Below are 24565 nucleotides of genomic sequence, written 5' to 3'. Positions count from 1 at the left end.
TTTGATATTTAAATAAAAGTGTAACAAATTATATGTTAATTTAATATTGCGTGATTCGGGCAATTTTGTATCAAATTAAATGTTTTCGTTTTCCTGAGTTTATAGGACTGAAAAATTATTCTAAACTAATACTTATCGCTAGTTAAGGTCAAGTTCTTTACTTACGATCGCATTTCTGTAGAAAAACAAATCATGTGTTAAGATGACATTCAAAGTTTGTCTTACAATCTTTAAATATTTAATGATGTAAGTCATTCGGTAGTGTTCCATAGTCATTTTACGACATTGTAATTAGATAAATATTTTAATATGGTATTAACGTGTTGAAATATTTGTTATAATCATGGTTGATCATGGTTTGTTTACAAACATGAACACTGTCTTCACTTGTCAAGCCCTTTGAAAATTGTACAGCTTATCCTTATTTAAAAAAATTTATCCACGTAAAAATGCATAATTTTATGATGCAATGTATCATGTAAACATACAGACAATAAAATGAAATTTCACTCAGTACAATTTTTCAATTTGTTTGTAATATTTTTCCTTCCCTTTATGTATTTTAACCATTGTTTTATGATCGTTTACACATATCCGTTTTCACAAGTGACTTCTAAACTCTTAAAGCTAATGAAATATAGTTTTTCGGAAATTGTATAGCTTTGTTCAAAAATAAATAAAATATATATAATACATATATAGCCTGGGAAGTATTCTACATTTAAGAATATAATATTATTAAGAATATTTCAATGTCGCCATTGAAAGCTGATACGGCCTTGTTAAAGGGCTTTCTTTATAAGACGCCGTTTAATTCCCCCTGTATACAGTGGCGTTTTGTATGGCTTCGTACAAATATTTACTTTAAGAGACCCATAAATGTGAAATATAGATATACTTATTTCATTCATTTGAAAATTATAATTCATAAACATAAGAGAAATGTACTTTATAATTTTTTGTCAATTCCATGTTTATTTCACACCTGCTGTTAGTAGATTTATCATTTTTATCTAAAATATGAAAGTTTTTAAACTTATAGAAAACCAGTTTTGTACCTCCGTGGGCGACATGGCAACACTATATACCGATGTGGTAACAGTTGAGTACATTTAGCTAAGACGATCTGACAAAGAAGGTTATAACTTGAAGGTCTTCGGTAAAAATTAAATAATGAAGCTGGCTATTGTAGTGGTTTTTTTTCTCGGTACAGCAACAGGGTTTTCATTAAATGGTCTAAGAAATCAAGAGGAACCCATGGTAGACCAAAAGGAAAATGTTGCCAAAAGCACTGGTAAGTATGCTCTGAGTATGGGGATATGATACATTTTAAAAAAAAAATATCTAAAATAAAATCAATGCTATAGAAAAGATGCAAAAAAATATAATTTTATACTTTATTTGAATACTTGTTAATAAAAATTGGTAAACTACTAAATATTGAACTGTTTAGGTGGGGTTATATTTTTTTTAAGTAATTTGCAACTTAAAAGTATTGATGATCGGAGTATTCTACAAACAATTTTCATTTAATTTTAATCTAGTGGCAAACGTGTACCGATTGGTTGCAAACATGTTGATGGAATTAATGGCACATTGTTGTTCCAGTTAAAACCTTATGGGAAATCACATTTTCATATTTTTTCTGAAATACATGGCTAATTTTAACCAAACTTGGTAGGAATGATGTATGAAAAGTTTTTTTTAACAAACGATACATGTTTGTGCTAATTTTATTCTGCTTGAACAAACAACATGACAACTAGAAGCAATCTTTGTTTTTTTAATGTTCCAAAAAATTTCAATAGGGAATAGTTTTGAAATTTAATAGGATTGGTGATTGAAATACCCTCTACCAGATATCGAGATTTCAATAGCAAACATCGCGACATTGATGGCACACAATTTCAGTTGAAATTTAATGGAAAGTCACAGTTTCAACTTCTTGTCTAAACTACATTTTGTTAGCACAAATAAATGTCAATGTTTTGTATACACCAGATGTTGTTACATACGGAAGCCCATTTCGGACCTTCCTAAAATATAATTTGAATTCGAAATCACGAATTGTATAATTTGTAATAACAGATTAAATCTGTGATAAGGAATTGGTGGAAATCGTTATAACAGATTATGTAATTCGTTATCACAATTTTTTTGCAATTTGTGATGACGAATTAAAATCGTTATAACGAATTGTATAATTGGTTACAACGTATTATATTCGTGATAACGAATTTGAGGAATTAGTTATCATGGCACAGTTTTTATTGTAATTTGTGATTTCGGATTAAAATTCATTATCACAGATTTTTAGCTCACCTGACCAAACAGGGTTAAGTGAGCTTTTCTCCTCACTTTGCGCCCGTCGCTGTTCATAACTTTACGAAAATCTTCTTCACTGAAACCTTTTGGCCAAAGTGCAACAAAATTGACCACAATCAATTTAGTTTTAATGCATTTTATTTGGAAAACTAGCAAAAGGGATCGGACACAAACTGAAACAACATTAGTGAAGTCTTCTCAATGTACAAATATAAAACACAAAAACACTATACCTAGAATTTTTAGTCGTGTAAACGGGTAGTTTAACTCACAAACTGATATGTAAGTTTCTTAGCCGGCGACCCAGTTTACACACCAAAACACTCTAGAAAAAAAATGTGTCCAATCCTCATATTTCTTGACTGATATATTTTTATTCCTTAATTTTTATTTAAAGTCTTTTTAGCGCGGTGAATATCATTAGTGTGTATCGTACATGGATACATTTTACACAGAGGCAACGAAAGTATTTTCACCAACATGGTTCATCGAAGTGTAAGTCTAGGAAAGAAAATCTAACAGACCAATCACATTCAAGTATTTGTTGATATGCTAATAATATAACAGTTATTTAATAAAGACGAAAACATAAAAAGGAGTGCATGTTATTTAAAAACAAACACAAGATTTAAAGAGGAAGAAAATAGAATATAAGTGCAAAGTGAGAGAAAAAAATCATGTTTGAAGAATGTGTGCAATGAACCCGCCTGCGTAAAAACATGGCCGACATGGCAAAAAATAGAACACAAGGGTAAACAAACATGTTTTTTTTATCTTGAAAACTGCTGTAGATAAAGAATTGTTTAGAATCACAAGATTTACTTACTGTCTACTTACATCAAAATTGTAAGATGACTATTTATAGGAATAATTTTCCTGTATTGACGTTTTTTTTATTTTATGTTTTTTTGTGTTTTGTCTATTATTTTGAAACTTTTATAATAGAGATTTTCTTTCAATCAATTACTATAGCAAAAATGATCACCGAGAAAGCAAAGATCTACAAATAATTTCATATGATTGAAAGCGGCAATTGACCCTCTTTTTACCCTTATGTTCTATTTTTGGCCATGTTGGCAATGTTGTTCCGCAGGCGGCCTCATCGCACACATTCTGTATAGTAGATATCCTAATTTATTTCTCTCACTTCACTTCACTCTAGGCTAACCTTTAAGTTATATACTTTTGCACATTATATTCCAAGTTCTTCTCCTTAATCTGTTGGTTTTTTTTTTAATTACATGCACTCCTATTTTGTTTTCGTCATTATCAAATAATTCTTAAATTCTTAAATTATAAGCATATCAACAAATACTTGAATGTGATTGGTCTGTTAGATTCTTGGTCATTCTTAGGTTTTACACTTCGATAAACCATGTTGCCGAAACTACTTCTGTTGCCTATGTGTAAAATATATTCATGGGCGATACACACGAAGGAAAACGCCGGTCTAAAAAGACTTTAAATAAAAAAGAATGAATAAAAATTTACCGTTCTTACGAACTATAAGTGTTAAACACAATTTTTATGCCCCCGCCGCTAGGCAAAGGGCGGCATTAAGTCTAGCCCTTGTCCGTCAGTACAGTCCGTCCGTCGCGTACGTTCCCGAAACTGGTTTCCGTTCTCTAACTTTAGTTGGTCTCAACCAAATGTTATAAATTTAACTTATACATTATGCTTATTACCACAAAACACAGATCAAATTTGAAATGCATGGCGTCAATTTTACCATTCTTGACTTATGCCCCTTTACAAACGGACAAAGACTTAGTGCTCAATCTGTCGTTTCCGTTCTCTACATTTAGTTTGCCTCAATCAAATGTTATCGAACTACTACACAATGTTTATTAACACAAAACACAGATCAAGTTTGAAATTGGGTGACGTCACTTTTTCCGATCTTGGGTTGTGCCCAGTTAACGCCCATTTACAAAAACAAAAAACAAACAATGTTCCTAGTTAAGTGTCCAATCTCTTTTCTAATTTTTCAAATAAAATTCGTTAAAATTAAATTGCTTGTGGTCAAGTTTGTTTCACTTCAGCCAAAAGGTTTCAGTGAAGAAGATTTTCGTAAAAGTTAATGAACAGCGACGGGCTCAAAGTGAGGAGAAAAGTTCACTTAACCCTGTGGGCAAGGTGAGCTAAAAATCTGTGATAATGAATTTTAATCCGAAATCACAAATTACAAAAAACTGAGAAAACTAATTCCACAAATTCGTTATCACGAATATAATACGTTATAACCAATTATCCAATTCGTTATAACGATTTTAATACGTTATCACAAATTATAAAAAAATATGTGATAATGAATTTAAATCGTAATAACGAATTACAAAATCTGTTATAACGATTTCCACCCATTCGTTATCACAAATTTAATCTGTTATAACGAATTATACAATTCGTAATAACGATTTAAATTCGTGATTTCGAATTCAAATTATATTTTTGGGAGGTCCTAATTAGGCTTCCGTAACTATAGTTAGCTGACAATTCATATAAATAAGAAGATGTGGTATGAGTGCCAACGAGACAACTATCCATCCAAGTCACAATGTGTAAAAGGTAAACAATTATAGGTCAAAGTACGGATTTCAACACGGAGCCTGTTTATTACCCCAAGTCTATTTTTCGGAATAATTAAAATAAAACCACTTGACGAGACTAAATAACGAGTAAGTGTGGCAATGACTCCCCCTGTCGGAATATTGAACTTGGAATATCGATACAGAACATGCCGGTAAGAGGACGGAAGTGCATTCAATTCACAAATGTATCATTACCTCTTTCCATGCATATAGTGGTAAAGTGTTTCAAAATCATGATTTAAACTTGCTTAACAAATTTTCAATGTATTTTTGGGGCGTTCTTGGTTATTTTGCTTTTCATTTCAGATTCCTGTAACGGTGAGGATGTAATAGGTAAAGTTGCCTGTCATAATATGGACCAAAACATGGAATTTTGCACTAGTACAAATTATTCACAACTTCGCAACATGTGCTGCAATTTTTGTGCTGAAAAAGGTAAATGATTTAATAATCTAATTTGATAAAAATGTTTTATCGGCAAGAACTTTAAGTACCTGTCTTTATTAGAATCATGCAGAGGGGATATATCAGAGGGGATTCATGACATGTCACAAAATTCATTAATTTTTATTTTTAAAGTAAGGACACTGTCTTACTGTTTAAAAGTAAATCTTTGTTTTCTTTGTGTTACTTATTTCTTTTCGGTAGATATGTCTCAATAGCTCAGCTGAACATAAGACAATGAACAAGATTCGTTTCCATGTATGCCATGTATATACAACTAACCCGTATGAAGAAAACATTAAGGTGCACGAGACAATCGGAAAACCTCAGGTGATTCCGCTTCTCTCAATCTTTAGATGGAGGTACGGAAACGGCCGAGTTGTGACTTGACGAATGGTGCACGAGATAATCAAAAGTGGCGGAAGATAACAAAGGGAAAATCAACATATATTATAAAATCGAAGTGAAACTGACCAAGCCATGGCATAAAACAAAAAAGACAAACAAAGTCTACTAAATACTACATAGAAAAACTCAAATTTTCCATCTCCATATCATATACGATTATATGTAGTTTCTGAACATTTCTACATTTTACGATTATTCAATATTCTGTTTTAAATCTACACTAATAGCTAAATATTTGAAAGCCATGGAACCAAAACAGTGGAAGAGCTATATGACCAAAACGAACCTAAAATAATTGTAAAAATTAATAATGAAACAACATATCACAATATGGATAGACAAGTCCATAACAAAAAAAAAGATGGAAGCAAAGATAAGAGATACAGTACACATTCATTTATAAACAAAGAAAAACAAAGATTTAATGATACGAAGCCAAAACAAAAAACCCTCGAGATAAGTCAGGTGTTCCGGGAGGATAAGCAGGTCTTTCTCTAAATGCATTGTGGCACATTATATGATGCATGCATTGTGACACATTCTATTATGCATGCAGAAACACATGCATAGATGTGTTACAAGTAAAACACAATGGCTGTTATTTCAGTATTTACTAAATAATGAATTTTCTTTGAATCCTAATTGATAATTTTTCTCCTTTTTTCAGAAAAAATGGAGATTGTCTCCTTGTTGAAAAAGATTTTAGCTGAGGATGAGATCAATGAATAAATTAACACAAACTTAGAAATACTATAAAATCAACAAACTGTTCATATGTAACCTCTAGATATAATTGTATTCTATATTTGACACCATAATTTGTTTTTATATTAAACAATTTTCATTTTTTGTCTATATGCACTAAGTGACAAGTTTAAGCATACAAAATAAAGTATGCACAGTTATACTATATACTGGAGTGGATGAAATCCATTCATGTTGGTTTTTGGGAGGGATAGTCTCAAATTTATATATATTTTTTTTAATTTCCTATTCGGTCCAACTTTTTTTTATGTTGGGAATCTCAAATGCAATCTCTTATACTACATTATAAGAAATTCCTTTGATTTGACTCCTACTTGAGACTCCTAAATGTAGAAAGCAAATCCGAGACTCAGAACTTGATTCGTTCATTAGAAACATAGGTGCAGAAATGATGTAGACTTGCGTAATCTTGAAGATATAAGAATATTGAAGATTGTAATGCGACTGGGCGGAGATAATGAACTCTTTTGCTATCATTTGTATAACAATTGTAAAATGCTCGAACAACTTCACAAATGATATTTTAAGGAACGAAATTGAAAATAAAGCCAATCGGTTTATGTAATTACTTTTCATCGTTGTTTTCAACCCCACTCATCTTGCATAGCAGCCATACCTCATGTATGGATTGTAGCAACATTGAAGCAAAACTGAAGCAAGAAGTATCAGAAAATATATTCTCACATGTTTCACTTGAACTACTATACGATTTGCAGAAATCTTAAGTATTAAAAAACACCAAGCTATATATACTGTATATCACCGTTAAAACATATAACTGGATTACCTATATTTGTAATAATGGTGTCTAGTTAAGTTATGATTGAAACACACAAGTTGCCTTAATCGGTTGCCTAAGGGGAAGGTTGGGTGCTCTTAAACATGTTTAACCGAGCCACATTCTCTGTGTGCCTGTCAAGGTGCTTGTAATTCATATGTTGTGATTGATTGGTGTCTATCGTATTTGTTTTTCGTTTTTTGTTTTGTCATAAATCAGACTGTTTGTTTTCTCATTTAAATCAAGTTGTTCCCCTTTTAGTCATGCCAGAGCCTCTTATAGCTGAATATTCGAAATGGGATTTGTTCACTGACGAAGGCCGTACGGTGACCCTTAGTAACTTACATCACTGACGAAGGCCGTACGGATAACCTTAGTTACTTACATCACTGACGAAGGCCGTACGGTGAACCTTAGTTACTTACATCACTGACGAAGGCCGTACGGTGACCCTTAGTTACTTACATCCACGTCATTTAGACTATGGATATTTAGTTATCTCATTCATACAATCATACCACATCTCCTTATTTTTAGTTTAATCGGCATCCTATGATATCCATCGATAATAATGAATGTATGTTGTGTGTCAAGGAATTCTAGGGTAAACAACGACTTTAAATTGTCATTTGTTGTCCGTAGAAAGGATATGTATATAAACAATATACAAGCATTTAAGTTATCATGAGGTAAATGTCTAGATTAAAAATGCTAGAAAGCATAATAGAAAACCGTGGTTAAATACATTGAGTTTGTCTTTTTAACTTCGTTCGTTTGAGAAGACTACAAGAAGGATAGCACATTCCATGAAGCTCTTCGGAATCTGATGCTGCGTTCACACGTAATTCGAATTCGATTCGCATTAACTAATTCGAATTAGTTTAATTCGCATTCGAAACGTTTAACGTCCAAACGTAAGTTCTAATTCGAATTGCAATGCGCGTCAAATTCGCTTTACTGTCCTAACGACGTTAACTTTTAATTCGTATTAACAAAAACGCATTTCGAATTAAAAAAGAAGAGTGTGTGAACGCGATTAGCGAATTCGATTCGCATTCGATTCGAATTCAATTCGAATTAAATGTACGTGTGAACGAGGCATGAACTAAATCTTGAGAGTTCGTGACAGTAAATATCAGATATTTGGTTTGCACGGTTCTTTTAGAAGTTATCTTAAAGGCAAACAAATGTCATGGTATTGGTCAAATTGAATTACCAGACCATATACTACATGAACACGAAATGCATTTGGAAAACGAAGAAATAAAAGCTATTCATGTTTGACACGTTCCCTATACAAGAACGCCTTACAATTTTAAATCATATCAAAACTGAAGTTACCATGTTTAAATAAACCAAACGAATACAACAGCAGTTTATATGATTTTTTTTAATTGGTTTGCGAAATTATACCTTACGTTCCAAATTCAGTCTTTTTTGGTTTATGACTGAACATAGGACCATAACAATACTTTAAATCGTATATGTATAAGTAGGAAGCTAGAACAGAGAAGTTCATGAGAAATTTACCAAAGAAATAGAGTGATATGCAGCAAAGATAAACACATTCAAAGGATGTTATTCAATGGTGCACAATAAATGTGAATAGATCAAGAAATAATGTATTGACAATTCAAAATTTTACTTTAACCCCTGTCGTTTTGTAAGATTAAGAATTTACAGATAAAATTTGTATAATATCGACGACCTATTAAAACTGTTATAAGTTTTGAAAAGATCTTTCCTTTTATACTCTGAACCGAACAAACAAAAACTTTAAATAGTTATATACAAGCAGTCTCAATATTTTTTTTTATAAATGTAGTTATCTATTAAAACGGGTTAATATACAGTTAAACATATTGTAAATTTAAAAAGAATGTTGTTGGTCTACGTGGCAACCCTTGATTAGAATGAGTACTTTTCTTTGGTTTTCAACCCACTAGTTGTTACATTACTGAAAGACGTTATTTCCATAACAAAGTATATTTGTATTTCATTCGACAAGTCCGCGGTTATGATACACATTTCTTTCGATATTCATACTCTGTTATCCGTTGAAAGTAAAAATGTACGTCTATAAATGCAGCCATTAAGACAAAAACTTTCGCTATTTTTTACCTTATATTATGGTTTATTTACTATTTTCCCTTTTATTTCATCTGAAACACCCATCGTGTTCTTCCGACAGGCTAAAGTCTGTTTTCTCATGTTGCATTACACGTGGAGTGAAAAAGAAAAGGCGGAGGTTAACAAAGGGATATTCAAACTATATAAGCAGTCTAATTAAAATATAGAACTCTGATTTCGTTATACTCCGTATTTAAAATATAGAACTCTGATTTCGTTATACTCCGTATGTAGTATAACGAAATCAGAGTTCTATATTTTAATTAGACTGACTATATAAGTATACTGCAGACATGTCTCTAAAATCATAATGAAAGCACATGCAATGACTGCATTATGAAATATTGCCATATAGCAAACAAGTTTTTTTTCGAATTTTGACTGGGAGGTCTTTCCGTTTTAACAAGTTTCCTTCAATAAAGATTTGATCATCAAAGTTTTGCGTAAGCTTTCCATATGTATGTTACATCTTTTATCTCAATGTATATTTCCATATAATGCCTAATAACATTTTCCCTTTATCAAAATTAAATCGAACTGTGACCATTATATATCAGAAGGAAATCTTTCAAATAAAACATGACTGGTGTATAGTTTAAATGTGGCATGCCTGGAGTGTTATGTTGTAATGATTATGTTGTCACTTTTTGGATTAGCCAATTTGTTCACGCATATTTTTCTTTGTGTTCTGACAAGAAGTGTAGTATGCATTGCATTTTTATATAACCAAGAATACCACTTTGTTAAAACTGAATATTTACAATTTAATTATATACTCTTTTGTTATACAATATTCCATCTAAAATAAAAAAAAAATAAACCTTTAAGCATCAGTAACACATACATTTGATAACAAGACCAAATTACCATTATTAAATGTATCCGTAAATAACTCATCACAACTCGCAACAACAATCCGTAAATATCGTAAACCGCTCATGTACAACAACACGTAACCATCTGAAAACTGCTCGTTAGAATCTGTAAATGACTCGTAACAATTTTTTAAACGATTTGTTAACGGATTATTTACGGATTATTACGAGTGCTTACATGTTGTCTACGATTTCATTTGGGTCATGTTACGATGGCTTTACGGATTGTTATGAGTTATTACAAGCACTTTCCGTGTAGTTAGGAGTACTTTACGAATAGATACGAGTATTTTACGAATAGATACGAGTATTTTACGAATAGATACGTATACTTTACGTGTTCGTACCTGGTATTGTTTACGATTAAGGGAAAGGTAGAAAAGCTGCAAAATCATAATTATAAGGACTCGTAAATACTCGTAATTAATTCGTAATTATTTGTAACAACACGTAAAAGATTCGATGAATAATAACATTCCGTAATATTCTTGTAACTTTTCATAAAATGCTCGTAAAATGTTGTTCGTATTATACATGACAACTCGTAACAAATCGTGAAATTTTGCGTAAATACATCGTAAAACTCGTAATAATCCGAAAAAAGCTCGTAATAACGCGTTACAACTCTTAAATCGGTCGTAAAAGTTGCCAAATCGTACGATTTCGTGAATTTGTGCGAACCGTGAGGACTCGTATGAAAAATTCGTGTATGTGAAAGGGGCATAATAGAAATCTCGTGAACTGTAAAAACTTTTCATAAATGTGGTAGAATAGATAGAACAAGCATTTCCTGCCTGAGAGTTATAATCATTCACATGCCCGCAAACGTAATCACTAGAAACTCTTCTGTTCCATTACAATATCAAATCACTTTTTAGCTCACCTGGCCCAAAGGGCCAACTGAGCTTTTCTCATCACTTGGCGTCCGTCGTCCGTCGTCGTCGTCGTCGTCGTCCGTCGTCGTTAGCTTTTTACAAAAATCTTCTCCTCTGAAACCACTGGGCCAAATTTAACCAAACTTGGCCACAATCATTATTAGGGTATCTAGTTTAAAAAATGTGTCCGGTGACCCGGCCAACCAACCAAGATGGCCGCCATGGCTAAAAATAGAACATAGGGGTAAAATGTAGATTTTGGCTTATATCTCTGAAACCAAAGCATTTAGAGCAAATCTGACTAAATAAAACTGATTATCAGGTCAAGATCTATCTGCCCTGAAATTTTCAGACAAATCTGACAACCCGTTGTTGGGTTGCTGCCCCTGAATTGGTAATTTTAAGGAAATTTTACAGTTTTTGGTTATTATCTTGAATATTATTATAGATAGAGATAAACTGTAAACAGCAATAATGTTCAGCAAAGTAAGATCTACAAATAAGTTGTCATGACCATAATTGTCAGTCGACCTCTTTAGGAGTTATTGCCCTTAATAGTCAATATTTAACAATTTTTTGTAAATTTTTGTAATCTTTTACAAAAATTTTCTTCTTTGAAACTACTGAGACAAATTTAACTATACTTGGCCATAATCATTATTAGGGTATCTAGTTTAAAAAAATCGTCCGATGACCCCGCCTTCCAACCATCATGGCCGACTTGGTTAAAAATAGAACATAGGGGTAAAATGCAGTTTTTGGTTTATATCTCTGAAACTAAAGCATTTAGAGCAAATATGACAGGTGGCAAAAATGTTCATCAGATTTAGATTTATCTGCCCTGAAATTTTCAGATGAATCCGACAACCCATTATTGGGTTGCTGCCCCTGAGTTAGTAATTTTACAGAAATTTTACAGTTTTTTGTTATTATCTTAGATATCATTATAATATCTAATATCTAATACTATTAATTATGATTTTAACCTTATTTTACATGATTTCCAAAGCATCAGTAAATACAGGTGAGCGAAACAGGCTCTTGAGAGCCTCTAGTTGGCTTTTATTGCAGTCGGAAATCTAGTGAACGAAGACGCAGTCAGGATTCTACTTCGTCAAAATTATCTCCCCATTACGCCACGTTATTTTTATAATCGTAAAAATGGAAGCCATTGTAGTGATGACGCGCTTTCAATTCTCTTGAAAACCGACCAATTTATCAACATAGCATAATTACTATCCTTATATGCCAGTTGTATTTTAAAAGACAAACGTATCTACTAGCTATTGAGCATCATTTAAGGTTCATGTGGACCCTTTGGCTAAAATGACTGCATTTTCACCTCAAAATTAACTCTGAGTACAGATAAACCTATGTGTCTGGAAAAGTTTTAAGGCATAGCATGCCCTAGATAAATAAAATTCAAATATATTTTATGTTTTAGAAAAATTAAAAACTTAAATGGATTTTGCAGTGCACTTTTTTTCATTTCTCTAGAAGATGCCAAAATAAACTGAGTTGTGAAAGAGGTTTGAGAACTTCCCAACAGGTAATAATTGAAGTGAACTGTATCGATTGATATGGACAATAGATGGACAATAGATACCTGACAATAATTAGTGATTTAAACCATGTACCTGAGTGGACCATATCAAGTGAAATTCAACTGTTTGTTAATTTTATCACCTTCTGCAGGGACGAAAAAAAGTGCACTGCAAAATCCAGTTAAGTTTTAAATTTTCTAAAACATACAATGCATTTGAATTTTATTTATCTAGGGCATGCTATGCTTTAAAACTTTTTCAGATGCACAGGTTTGCCTGTACTCAGAGTAAATTTTGAGGTGAAAACGCAGCCATTTTAGCCAAAGGGTCCACATGAACCTTAATGTACTTTTATGTATATGGTCAACTTAAAACTATTATCTGATCGGTTGTCAGAGGGAATTTTCGAAAGTTCAAAAATATTTAAAAAAATTCTAATTAAATATTTCAGAGGTTGAAGACTAAACACCCTAGATAACACACACACAAAAAAACTGAAGTTTTTTTTGAAGTTATACCTTTTTTAAGATCCACTTGCAAAGTTTGTCGTCAAGAACTTTTAGTGAAAATTTGTTATTCGAACACACCTACTGTGTTGTTATGACTCATTAGAAAGGTATTTCACTTGACCCATATATTTCATTTTTTAGAACTGTAAATTTTTAATGTTATTATATCAACCTATAACCTAACTATATAAAAATAATAGAATCTGAAGCGAGATGATGTATCAAATATTTTTCTTTTAAACGTTTTCAAGACAGAATAGTCAACTTAAACACGTCTGAACATATAAAAATGTGTACTAGACTTTTCTTTTCGATGAAATTATAGCCCATTTTTCGAATTTTTTTCCCAAAAAACTGTCGCCGGGGGCAGAGATGCAAGTTAATGCTATTAAAAGATCATTCTAAATTTATCTTTCTTTTGGATTTTTTTCGGCTGAATTTATGCTTATGCACAAAAAAGATCCACATGTTTTTGCACCTACCACAATTGACTGTTTTGTGAAAATTTTTCTATAATTTAAAAGTTTACAAGTATCTCGAAGCTCCATACCATAATTTAAGTAAAAACACATATATAAGATGCATAAAATCCTAAATTATGCACATTCATTAAACTTTTAAAGCCCATAGAAACAGATGTAAACAATTCAAGTTTACCAACTTGGCCTTTTTAACCTTCTCTAATAAAGAGTTCCATTTCTTTTGTTTAATTTCAACTTGGTTTTCGCCTGATAGAAAATTCGCTCTTCTTATGATAAGGTCGAGGAAATCAATAATAAAACAATGCCGGTGACGATATTGATCAAAAGTTATTTCTAAACAACAATTGTAAATTTTAACGAAATTATTTGTTAAACTGTATTATTAGAAATATACATGCAAATACACGAAAATTCGATGTTTTATGTTCAGTATTTATCGAGATAATTACATTAAAAGCTTGTGAAACTGAAATCTAAAAAATGTTAATCTTTGCTGCATATTGATAACAAAAATTGGAAAAAATCATGTACATACAAAATCTAAAGATCTTTCGGGTAACCAACTTTCAGGATGTCCCACAAAGTCCATAGCATGTTACAATTTCAAAAAATATACTTATTTTTCACATCTAGGTTTTCTAGTACACCGGTCTGCTCTTGTCACGTGAACATGCAATATAGAAATATTGTCTTTTCGTGATTGTAACAATTTTAAAGCCTGTCTGTACAGGTTAAAAAATTAAAGATAAATATTTTTTTATAAAGTAGGTATCTTTTTACTATTTTTTATACAATTTTAAGAAAAGGTCGTCTCGATTTTTGAACATGTATTTGCGGTCTTTTCGATCAATTCACATTCAATGTCTCGGATAAGGTTCGTTTGAATTTGCTTAGTTACTAAATTTCAAAAGTGCTAATCTTTGCTGCATATCAATCGATTCCTTTTGAATTGTTTCCCTGAACTTCTCTGATCTAGCTGTATATATGTGTAATGATTTAATAGGGATACGTGTATGCAGTATATTACCTAAAATATCACAATCCTAGGCTTGAGTCACTGGTTATCTTATATGCCGCTCATCAAATGGGGACGTCCGATCAGGATAACAACTAAACTATGACTGCCCAATAATCCATGGGGAATCCCGGAATTCCTTTGTATGACGTAGTAGTCCTCCGAGTGTAATTGGATAATGATAAAGCCAAGTATATTTAGTTCCGAATAAACTGCTGGTATAATACCATATTCCTAACATTCCTCCCTTTTTCAAAGAAGTAAACCCGTTCTGTAGAATAAAGTTATGGGTATTCCTTTTACATCTAAACACTAAATGGTACAAACGGTTTGAAGTTTAAATGCGAAAATGAATCCTTAATTTGAAATACAGTTGTCCGTTAATTGAAGTAGATACATGTAGACATAATGTTGGAATGTCACAAAATGGTCACAATAAACTATGTACAATAACTATGTACAAAATGATTACTATATACAAAATATCCGCCATGACTTAAATGATGTTGTAGACATCTGTAGCGTTCTTGGTCGTAATATTGGCTACTTCCTCCACACTACACAAGAAAGAAAATGTTTGCCAACTTTTCACAGATATCCTTTATCATCAACGGCGAGCCAAATTCCTCCAACTCAGAATGTAGATACGGGGCATCTGTCTCCAATACAATATCCCTCAGTTTCATATTACACACCAGAGACCTAAATTTTGGATATTTTTGGTCATTTAGGATGAAAGGTGAAATGCCGAATTTGCAGTTCGGAAATGACGTTTTCCATTTCCGATACATCACTTCATCTCCATTAAAACAGTGCCTTTGTAATTTAAAATGTTTTGGCAGCAAACGAACAAGTGTATTCAATCACATCTCATCAGTACGTTCATCTCCTCTGCAATGAATAACCAACGGTAAGTCTCTTTTAACTGCAATTACAATCTGTTTTTCTACATCCCATTTCCTCCCACTATTATCTAAACCACACTCACCGACAGCAACCACTCTATTCGCTTTTAACATCCATTCTAAATCAGAAATCCATTCATTCAATTTAGAAGAATTTTCCAGTTCCACAATTCGTGGGTGAATGCCGAAAGTTAGTCTAATCCTGTTATTCATTTCTAATTTTGGATCTTAAATCACTAGATGGCCAGTTTCTGGGATAACAGTAATTGCTAATAAGATGGGATATTTTATAATCTTTGTTGCTCCAAGTCCAAAAATAGGGAGGTAATGAAATGGTGCCTATTTTTTTTGATAGCATATCCAAATGAAAATGAGAGTCCGTAAGATGTAATGTCTCGTTTACCTCAAAAACTGGTCTTAAAGATTTAATTTTTTCTACGGAGATGATGTTCTCGCCCATTTCTGTTTGCTGGATCAACGAAGCTAATATTCTCCAATGTAACAAGAACGGTATACTGTATGGAGATTGAACTATAATATTTTTACTTCCAAATTCAAATACATATTCATTCGTGGCATTAAATATGGATAACAGTTTTAAATCTTTTTCCTGAAAAATGGGCTCCGAATGCTTGGGATAAACACAGTTTTTGTCAGCTAAATTACAGAGATCTTGCAACGTATCACATCCGAGTTCTTTAGAAACAACATCCAACAAACCATTCATAAGGTTGACTCAACGTTCATATTTGTCTTCCGAAAATTTTATATTTGTATTTTCAATGTCAGATTGATGGCATTCTGCAATATGAGCTTCTAAAACACTATTCTGGGCAAATTGTATTTTGCACTGCCAGCAAGCAGTTTGCGCGGCAACATACCAAGGTAGGTGCGTTCTTAACACATGTCTGCTGACATTAGTGAAAATTCCAGCACACGTCGGACACTTTCTTCCCTTATTGTATCTCTTTGTACTCGCACGAATATACATTGCATCATTTTTTGGTAGTTCATCCTCGAAAGGTCCATAGTCTAGCTCGAATTCATCATCTTCATGCATACTGCAGGAATAAGTAAAAACATTGAGATGAGACATACACGATAAATATAGATAAATATCAAAATATATTTTAAAAGTTTCTTTATAAGCAAAAATTGCGCACACATTATTACAGTAGTAAAGCTAAAAAATATGTTACATTTTGGCTAAAAATTTCTTTCCTATGTAACAATAATGGACAAAAAACTATATTACAATATTATACATAAATAATGATTATCTGTAACAAAATCATTAATCTTCGACATAGTCTGATAAGTAAACAGGTTTTTTCCTTTGCCTCCTCCTACTTAACATATCGGATTCAACACAAGATGCGTCCATTTCATGAACATGAAGATCCCCATTGATATTCTTCTCACACATGTCGGTCAGACCTTTATTCTCTGAAGACGACGCAGGATCAAAAGAATTCGAATTACTGACTGTGTGAGACACCAGAGGATCTGGCGCACTCACAATAGCAGCATCACTAATGAAATGAGACATCAGAGGATCTGACGAACTCATGACATTAGTGTTTTCTTTAAATATATCTGGCAATCCAAGTGTGCATTCGTCCATCTCGTTGATTTCTTCATCCATAGTTTGATCCAATAATTGATTCCTCATCCTTTTAATCCAGATTGGAAGTTCTCTGTCTTCGCAAAGTTTAATTCTGTCATGATGAATCCAAGATTATGTTTTCCTATCCTTAATCTTGTATAATACAGGTGATCGCCAAGCTGTTATCAAATATGGTCCTTTCCACGGAGATTTCAATTTTCCAGACTGTCCCACCTTTGTAGCTTGATTGAGTTTATAAACGACATCTCCGACAGTATAAATATTCTGGTTATATTTCAAGTCATATATGCCTTTTTGTCGTTCCTGAGAAGCCTTCAAATTATCTCTGGCAATGTCATGCACCTTTTTTAAATTCTCCACTAGATCTTTAATATATTGTGGAACTTCTTTTCTGTCAGCATTCCAGTTTGACGTGCCTAAAATTACATCAAGTGGTTGGAAAACTTCTCTTCCCAGCATCATCATGTTAGCAGAGAATCCTGTTTGCGAGTTGCGTGTTGCTCGGACAGCTCCAACTAGTTGTTGTAAAAATAAATCCCAGTTGTGTTGTTTACTTTTGATATGACATCTTATTGTCTGTAATATTGTTCTGTTATACTGTTCCACTTGCCCATTAGATGACGGATGATATGGTGTGGTTCTAGTCTTGGCTATTTGTAGTAGTTCACAGAGCTGTCTTACTAAATTTCCATCCATGTTTTTCCTTGGTCTGTGTGGAGCTCAATTGGACAGCCAAATCTAGAAAAGAAATGATCCACCAGGGTTCTTGCCACAACTTCAGCTGTCTGTGTTGCAATTGGGAAGTATTCTAACCACTTTGTATACTGATCAATTACCATAACCAATATTTACTTTCTGTTTTTGTAACAGGAAGAGGCCCCAAGATGTCCATGTGTACTCGTTCTATTGGGAAACCAGCATGGTATTGCCCTAGCTTCGATCTGGCGGTTCGTGTTGGTTTCTTGTTAAGATTACATGTAGTGCATGATTTCACATAAAGTTTGCAGGATTGCGTCATGTTGAACCAAACAGCTATTTGTTTCAGTTTTTCTAATGTTTTGTACTGTCCCAAATGACCAGACGAGGCGACATCATGACATCCATGTAGAAGTTCATTTTGCATCTGTTTTGATGTCATGAAGAGGAGTCTTGGCGAAATAGGATCTTCCCACTTGTAAAGCAAAATATTGTCTTTTATATGTATTTGCTGTCGTAATGACCAAAAATGTCGGACTACTTCACTACACAGTTTGAGTTCTGCTTTAGTTGGCTCATATTTATCCTCGATCCATCTCTTTAAAGTTTTTAAATCAGAATCTTTCATTTGTTCTTCATGAAGTTCTACTGGAGAGTATGACGGAGTCCAATTTATATTATATGAATCGTCGTCAACAAGTCTTCTAATGGTTAAGAGGACGACAAAATCCACTTATTCCTCAAATGTTTGCCACTGTTGTCGTGCCCTTGTGCAAAACTTGCAACCTCCACAAGGTAACTCTTCTAAATTGACATCTGGTCTGTAGTTACGGCATGCTTCAATGTCATCAGGTATTCTTGACAATCCATCTGCGTTAATATGTTTCTTTCCAGCTCTGTGTTGTATAATCATGTTATACTGAGACAGTTCTTCTATCCATCTTGCCAGTTGTCCTTCAATATTTTAAAAGTTTAGTAACCAGGTTAAACTGTTGGGTCCGTTCTTATCACAAAAGTCCGACCTAATAGATAGTGACGAAATTGCCTAGTAAAACATATAATGGCCAATAATTCCTTTCTAGTTGTACAATAATTCCGCTGAGCCGCTGTAAAGACTTTACTTGCGAAGCTTACTGTTCTTTCCACTCCATCTTGTATCTGGCTTAATTCTGCCCCGATAGATTTTTGTGAAGCATCTGTATCTAAAATAAAGAGGTCATCAGGTGTTGGATAACTTAATATCACTGAATTTATCAAAGCTTCTTTAAGGTTTTGAAAAGACTGTGTTTGTTCTTCATTCCATGCAAATTCTGCCTTTGGACCAGTAAGTCGATGTAAAGGTTCCGCAGTTTCAGCAAATTGTTCTATGTGATCACGATGGTAGTTAACGAATCCAATAAAGGATTCCACTTCTTTTCTGTTCCTTGGTGTTGGCCATTTCTTTACAGATCCTATACTGTCGGGATTCACCGCAACTCCGTCGGCGCTGACTATTTTCCCCAAGAACTTCATTTGTGTTTGTAGCAGTTGACATTTGCTTGGTTTTAATTTTAAGTTGTACTTCTGGAACCTCGAAAACACTTCACTTAAACTACAGATATGGTCATCAAAATCTTTGCCTAAAACAATGACATCGTCAAGATATGCTAAACATTCTTTCCAGGTAAGGCCTTGAAGAACAAGCTGAATTATTCTGCTGAATGTTGCAGGACTATTACATAGACCAAATGGAAGTTTTGTATACTGAAATAGACCGTATTTAGTAACAAACGCTGTCTTGTGTCTGTCTTTTTCGTCTAACTTCACCTGATAATACCCTGAGGCCATATCAAGCGTTGACATGAAAACGGTTCCTTTCAATGCGTCTAAACAGGTGTCTATGTTCGAAATCGGGAACGCGTCTTTTACAGTGACGTCATTTAACTTCCGGAAGTCTATGCTGTATCTGAGCTTCCCGTCTTTCTTCCTAACTAAGACTGGTGGTGATGCCCATTCTGAAGTAGATGGTTCTATAATTCCTTTATCTAACAATTGCTGTAAATGTTCTTCTTCTTCTTTTTCAAATCCCAGAGGTGTTCTGCGCATTTTCTGTTTAATAGGATGAGAACTTCCAGTATCAATCGTATGTTGGATATCTCCGTTGAAAAGTCCAATATCCAGGTCATCCTTAGCGAAAATATCTTGGAACTTCAGTAATAATGTGACTAGCTGCAATGACTGTTGGTTGTTCAAATTTGCTAGTGATCGGTTGAATAGTTCTTTTAAATGTGTTGGTAACTTCTCTCTTAGCTGGTTCAGGTCAAAGGACTGTTTTTGATCAAAATCAATTTTATTCAACTTTAAAAAAGCTATGTTTGTCTATTTCCTCCATTACAGCATTAATCTCTAATCCTATACCCATCTGAAAATCTTTTTTCAGTGTTTTATATTGCTCTGTTGGATTTCTTAGCATTACAGGAATTTGTTTTTTACCCATACAGAGCATGTTTGGCACCAACAGGCCCTTCATGAAATTGGTTGGTTGAATTACAATATCATTCATCGGTTTCTCATCTAACTCAACAATGGCAACTTTACTAGAGCAAGGTGGTATGACTGTCTTCTTTTTTATCTTTATTCTGTATATTTTCATTTGTTGGTCCTGTCTATTTGAAGTCATGAAGGATGGAATTTTTTCACCTTTAAATTTGATAGAATAGTCTGTCAAATCAATAACTGCTTTTTGGCTCTCAAGAAAATCTATACCTAGAATGAGATTATCTGTTATTTCAGCTACAACCATATCCCATTTTACTGTGTAACTGCCTATGTCCAAGTTTACATTTTCTGCTATTCCTGCTTTTATTTCTGAACAAGCTCCAGCACCTTTTAGTATGATGTTACCTTTGACTTTGGGTTTGTAAGTTAACTGGTTAAAGAATGTCTTACTTATAACCGACACCTGTGCTGCCGTGTCTATTACTCCGAAAGTTTTCTTGCTGTTCACCACTACAGGAATATATAATGTCTTGGCGTCTGAGTCTTGGATATTTGTCTTATATAAATTGACTTCAGTTTGTTTGTCCAAAGAGAGAGTTTGTGGCCTTCCAGTATCACCTGGATGGGCTGAAGGTCGGCCTACTGCTTCAACCCGTTGGAGTTTAAAGATTCCCTGTTTACATTTGGTGAGGGTGACCTTGACCTGTTTCCATATCTTTGTGGCGATCTACTTTTTGGTTTTTCACATTGTGCAATAAAATGTCCTTCTTCACCACATTTAAAGCATTTATTATCTCTAATAGGACTTCTTCCTGGACTTGATAATCTTTGTGATTGTCCGAATCTATTGGTTGAATTACCTCTTTTCAAGATGTCCAGTATCTGTTTGATGCTCGACTTTGTTTCTTGAACATCTTCTTCTGTCTTTTTACGTCTTGACTCAAGTTTACTAATTACATCAGTATCACTTGTTCCTTTACTGTACAAAGCTCTTACACTTGTGGTGGATTCATGATCCCCATGTGAGTTATACATGTCTGTTTCTGTTTCATGGAATGTCACCCTTTTAACCTCAGGCTTTTTATTTCCTAAAATAACTTTCTGATTGGTAACAACACTCCTTACATACTTAAGCACTTTGTCCAAACTATCAGGATCCTTATCCATTGCTGTTAGAGCTGCCTTTTTGTCCATACAGCCTTTCAAAAATGCATCAGTGGCAACTATCGGAATAAAATCATCAGGTGTTCCTGGAAACCCATCAGTTGCAAGATCCTGTGTTCTCTCTGCATACTCATCAAGAGGTTCCTCTGGCAATTGACGAAGGTCTTGCAGTTGTCTCCTTATAACATGAGGTAAGTCCTTTCTTCCAAATCTGTCTTCCATCTTCTTACAAACAGCTTGATTAAGTTGTTTTATGTAATGTATCCGTTTTTATTCTGTAGTTAGTCCCCACTTTGGTTTTATCATGTATATCTATTATATAGTCATTTTATAAATTTACTGTTTGCAAAATTATAAATTATTCTAAATAATAAGGATGTTCTTGTCCCAGGCAGAAAACCCTAGCCGTGTTAGGCGCTACTTTTTGGAAGTTTTGGTCCTCGGTGCTCTTCAGCATTGTACTTGTTTTGGCTTTCAAACTTTTTTCATCTGAGCGTCACTGGTTGGTCTTGTGTGGACGAGACGCACGTCTGACGTATTGAATTTTATGCCTAGTACCTTTTGTTAGCTATTATTCGTGTGTTTCTTTGTCCTATATGTTCTCCCATTTATTTGTATTGTGGTCCTGTCATGTGATGTTGTCGTTTTGGTGTTGTGTTTGACGTTGCCATAAAAGCGGGAGATTTGGCATGCCACAAAACCAGGTTCAACCCACCATTTTTTTCTTAAAATGTCCTGTACCAAGTAAGGAAAATGGCCATTGTTATATTATAGTTCGTTTCTGTGTGTGTTACATTTTAATGTTGTGTTTTTGTTGTGTCGTTGTTCTCCTCTTATATTTGATGCGTTTCCCTCAGTTTTAGTTTGTAACCCGGATTTGCTTTTATCTCTATCGATTTATGAGTTTTCGAACAGCGGTATACTACTGTTGCCTTTATTGATATCCTTCCTGGACTGACTTTGGCATTGTGGTAAAAAACTTTAGTGCTCTGTCTCTCAAACATTCAATAAGTCTGTCTTGATTCGTCCAGTTATATCTATTGGCAATATGATTGAATTGAACAAGGTACGGTCGCCAGTCACTCCTACCATCATATGTGCTCATCTTAGGTGGCAATGGACCATCTTGTCGTTTATTGCCCTGTCCTGTGTGTGTATTGGTTTTGGTTTGCCAACTAGGTTCATCTTTAGTTTCAGCTATATTCATGCTAGGCTTCTCTTTTGGTAATGACCATTTTCCAATCAACTCCTGTAACTTCGTTTTATCATCTGTCTCCGTCTTCATAGTTATCTGTAATTTTTTCATCTGTTCGCCTCGTTCTTCTATAAATTGATTTAATTTCAGCTCTCTTTCGTTAAATTTGTTAATCAATTCTTCCAATTCTTCCTTATGTCTCGTGGCAAGGTTTACATACTGTTGTTCGTAATCGTGTTCTCTGTTTTTCATCTTAACTGTGAAGTCCTGGTTTACAGCTGCAATCCTGTGTTCATAATCTGTTTTCATTAGTGCTTTTTCTTTCTCTGCATTTGAAAAACTTGTTTTTAATTTTTCAATCATTGCTGCCATCTTCTATATTTCTTTGGCATTTTCTTCTGCTTTCCCCGTAACATCTTCTTGGATCTCTTCTTGGATTTCTTCGGATGATTCCAATATTATAACCCCAGTCTTCATCAGTGGATCCCACATGGTATTAGGAATGTCCGTCATAAGTTTTAGGTCTTCCAAAATAAGAGGGGAGCCGTTCTCTTCTCTTTTATTTATAATCTTTTGTGCTCTTCTGTCGCTTATTCCTGATATCTGTTTTAGTTGTTCCAACGAAGCTGTGTTTATATTGATAGGTTGCGACATAATGGCCAATATCTAATATACTTTTATACAAAAAAAAATAAAATAAATCTATGTATGTTACTATCAAAGTATAAGGATTGACTAATGTTAAAATGAATAAAAAAGTAATATGTACGCATAGGCTATTACAATACAAACACAAGCACTATCACAAAACAATAAGCTTTTTCTTTGAAACACAAGCTCAAAAACACTACACCCACAAACAGAATGTTTTTTTTTTTTAAATCACAAACACTTTTACATACAATCACAATTTTAGAAAATTTGGTATATTGATTTTATTCTGATTTGCAAATGAAAACACAAGTATAGCAAAAAACAAAAACAATCTGAAAACACCTATGACATATTTTGTCTTATTCTCAAGGTGTATGCAAAGCTGTGTATTTTGTAAATGTGTTACAAAAAGGGGGATGGGAATTTTATCACACGGAAAGTCTGATAATCAAAATATGAATATGAAACGAATATATCAGTCGCGCAAATATCAATAGTACTGATAAATCAGCGCTCCATGAAATAATACAATCGCGGGAGAGAAGAAACAAAGATTTTCCTCTCGCGAAAACAAAGAAAAAAAATATGAAATTCGGCGAATATAAATGTCACCGATAAACCGCAGTGGAAATCAGTGGAATCGTGCCGACTTCTGACACCACTGTAATGATTTAATAGGGATACGTATATGCAGTATATTACCTAAAATATCACAATACTAGGCTTGAGTCACTGGTTATCTTATAGGCCGCTCATCAAATGGGGACGTCCGATCAGGATAACAACTTAACTATGACTGCCCAATAATCCATGGGGAATCCCGGAATTCCTTTGTATGACGTAGTAGTCCTCCGAGTGTAAATGGATAATGATAAAGCCAAGTATATTTAGTTCCGAATAAACTGCTGGTATAATACCATATTCCTAACATATGTACGGACAATTAGCATGTTCCAGAGAGGTATACAGCCAGTAGAAAAATGAATTGAAGTTGGTACTCCAGGAATTTATTCGCATAGCATTATTTTAAACCAATTTTACATCAGCTCCTATAACCAGCTGTACTCGTCGTTTGCTATTTATAACATTAAATGGAAGTTTTGTT

The 24565-nt window shown here is 33.6% G+C and overlaps 1 protein-coding gene across 1 annotated transcript in view; it reads right to left on the bottom strand.

Annotated features, from left to right (window-relative positions):
- Window positions 1-21833, bottom strand: part of LOC127706640 (uncharacterized) — a 39284-nt gene extending 17451 nt beyond the window's left edge. Inside the window, exons 1-3 of the mRNA XM_052211294.1 lie at window positions 21405-21833; window positions 20791-20877; window positions 19091-20177 (exon numbers count right to left, since the gene is read on the bottom strand). Of these exons, the coding sequence (XP_052067254.1) occupies window positions 19091-20177; window positions 20791-20877; window positions 21405-21833 (1603 nt within the window). The remainder of the gene's footprint in view (window positions 1-19090; window positions 20178-20790; window positions 20878-21404) is intronic.
- Window positions 21834-24565: the final 2732 nt, after the last annotated feature.

This window comes from Mytilus californianus, unplaced genomic scaffold (genome assembly GCF_021869535.1).
Source record: "Mytilus californianus isolate M0D057914Y unplaced genomic scaffold, xbMytCali1.0.p SCAF_6, whole genome shotgun sequence".
Taxonomy (NCBI): Eukaryota; Metazoa; Mollusca; class Bivalvia; order Mytilida; family Mytilidae; genus Mytilus; species Mytilus californianus.
Note: the sequence above shows the minus strand (reverse complement) of the source record. Positions and strands in the feature narration are given on the sequence as shown.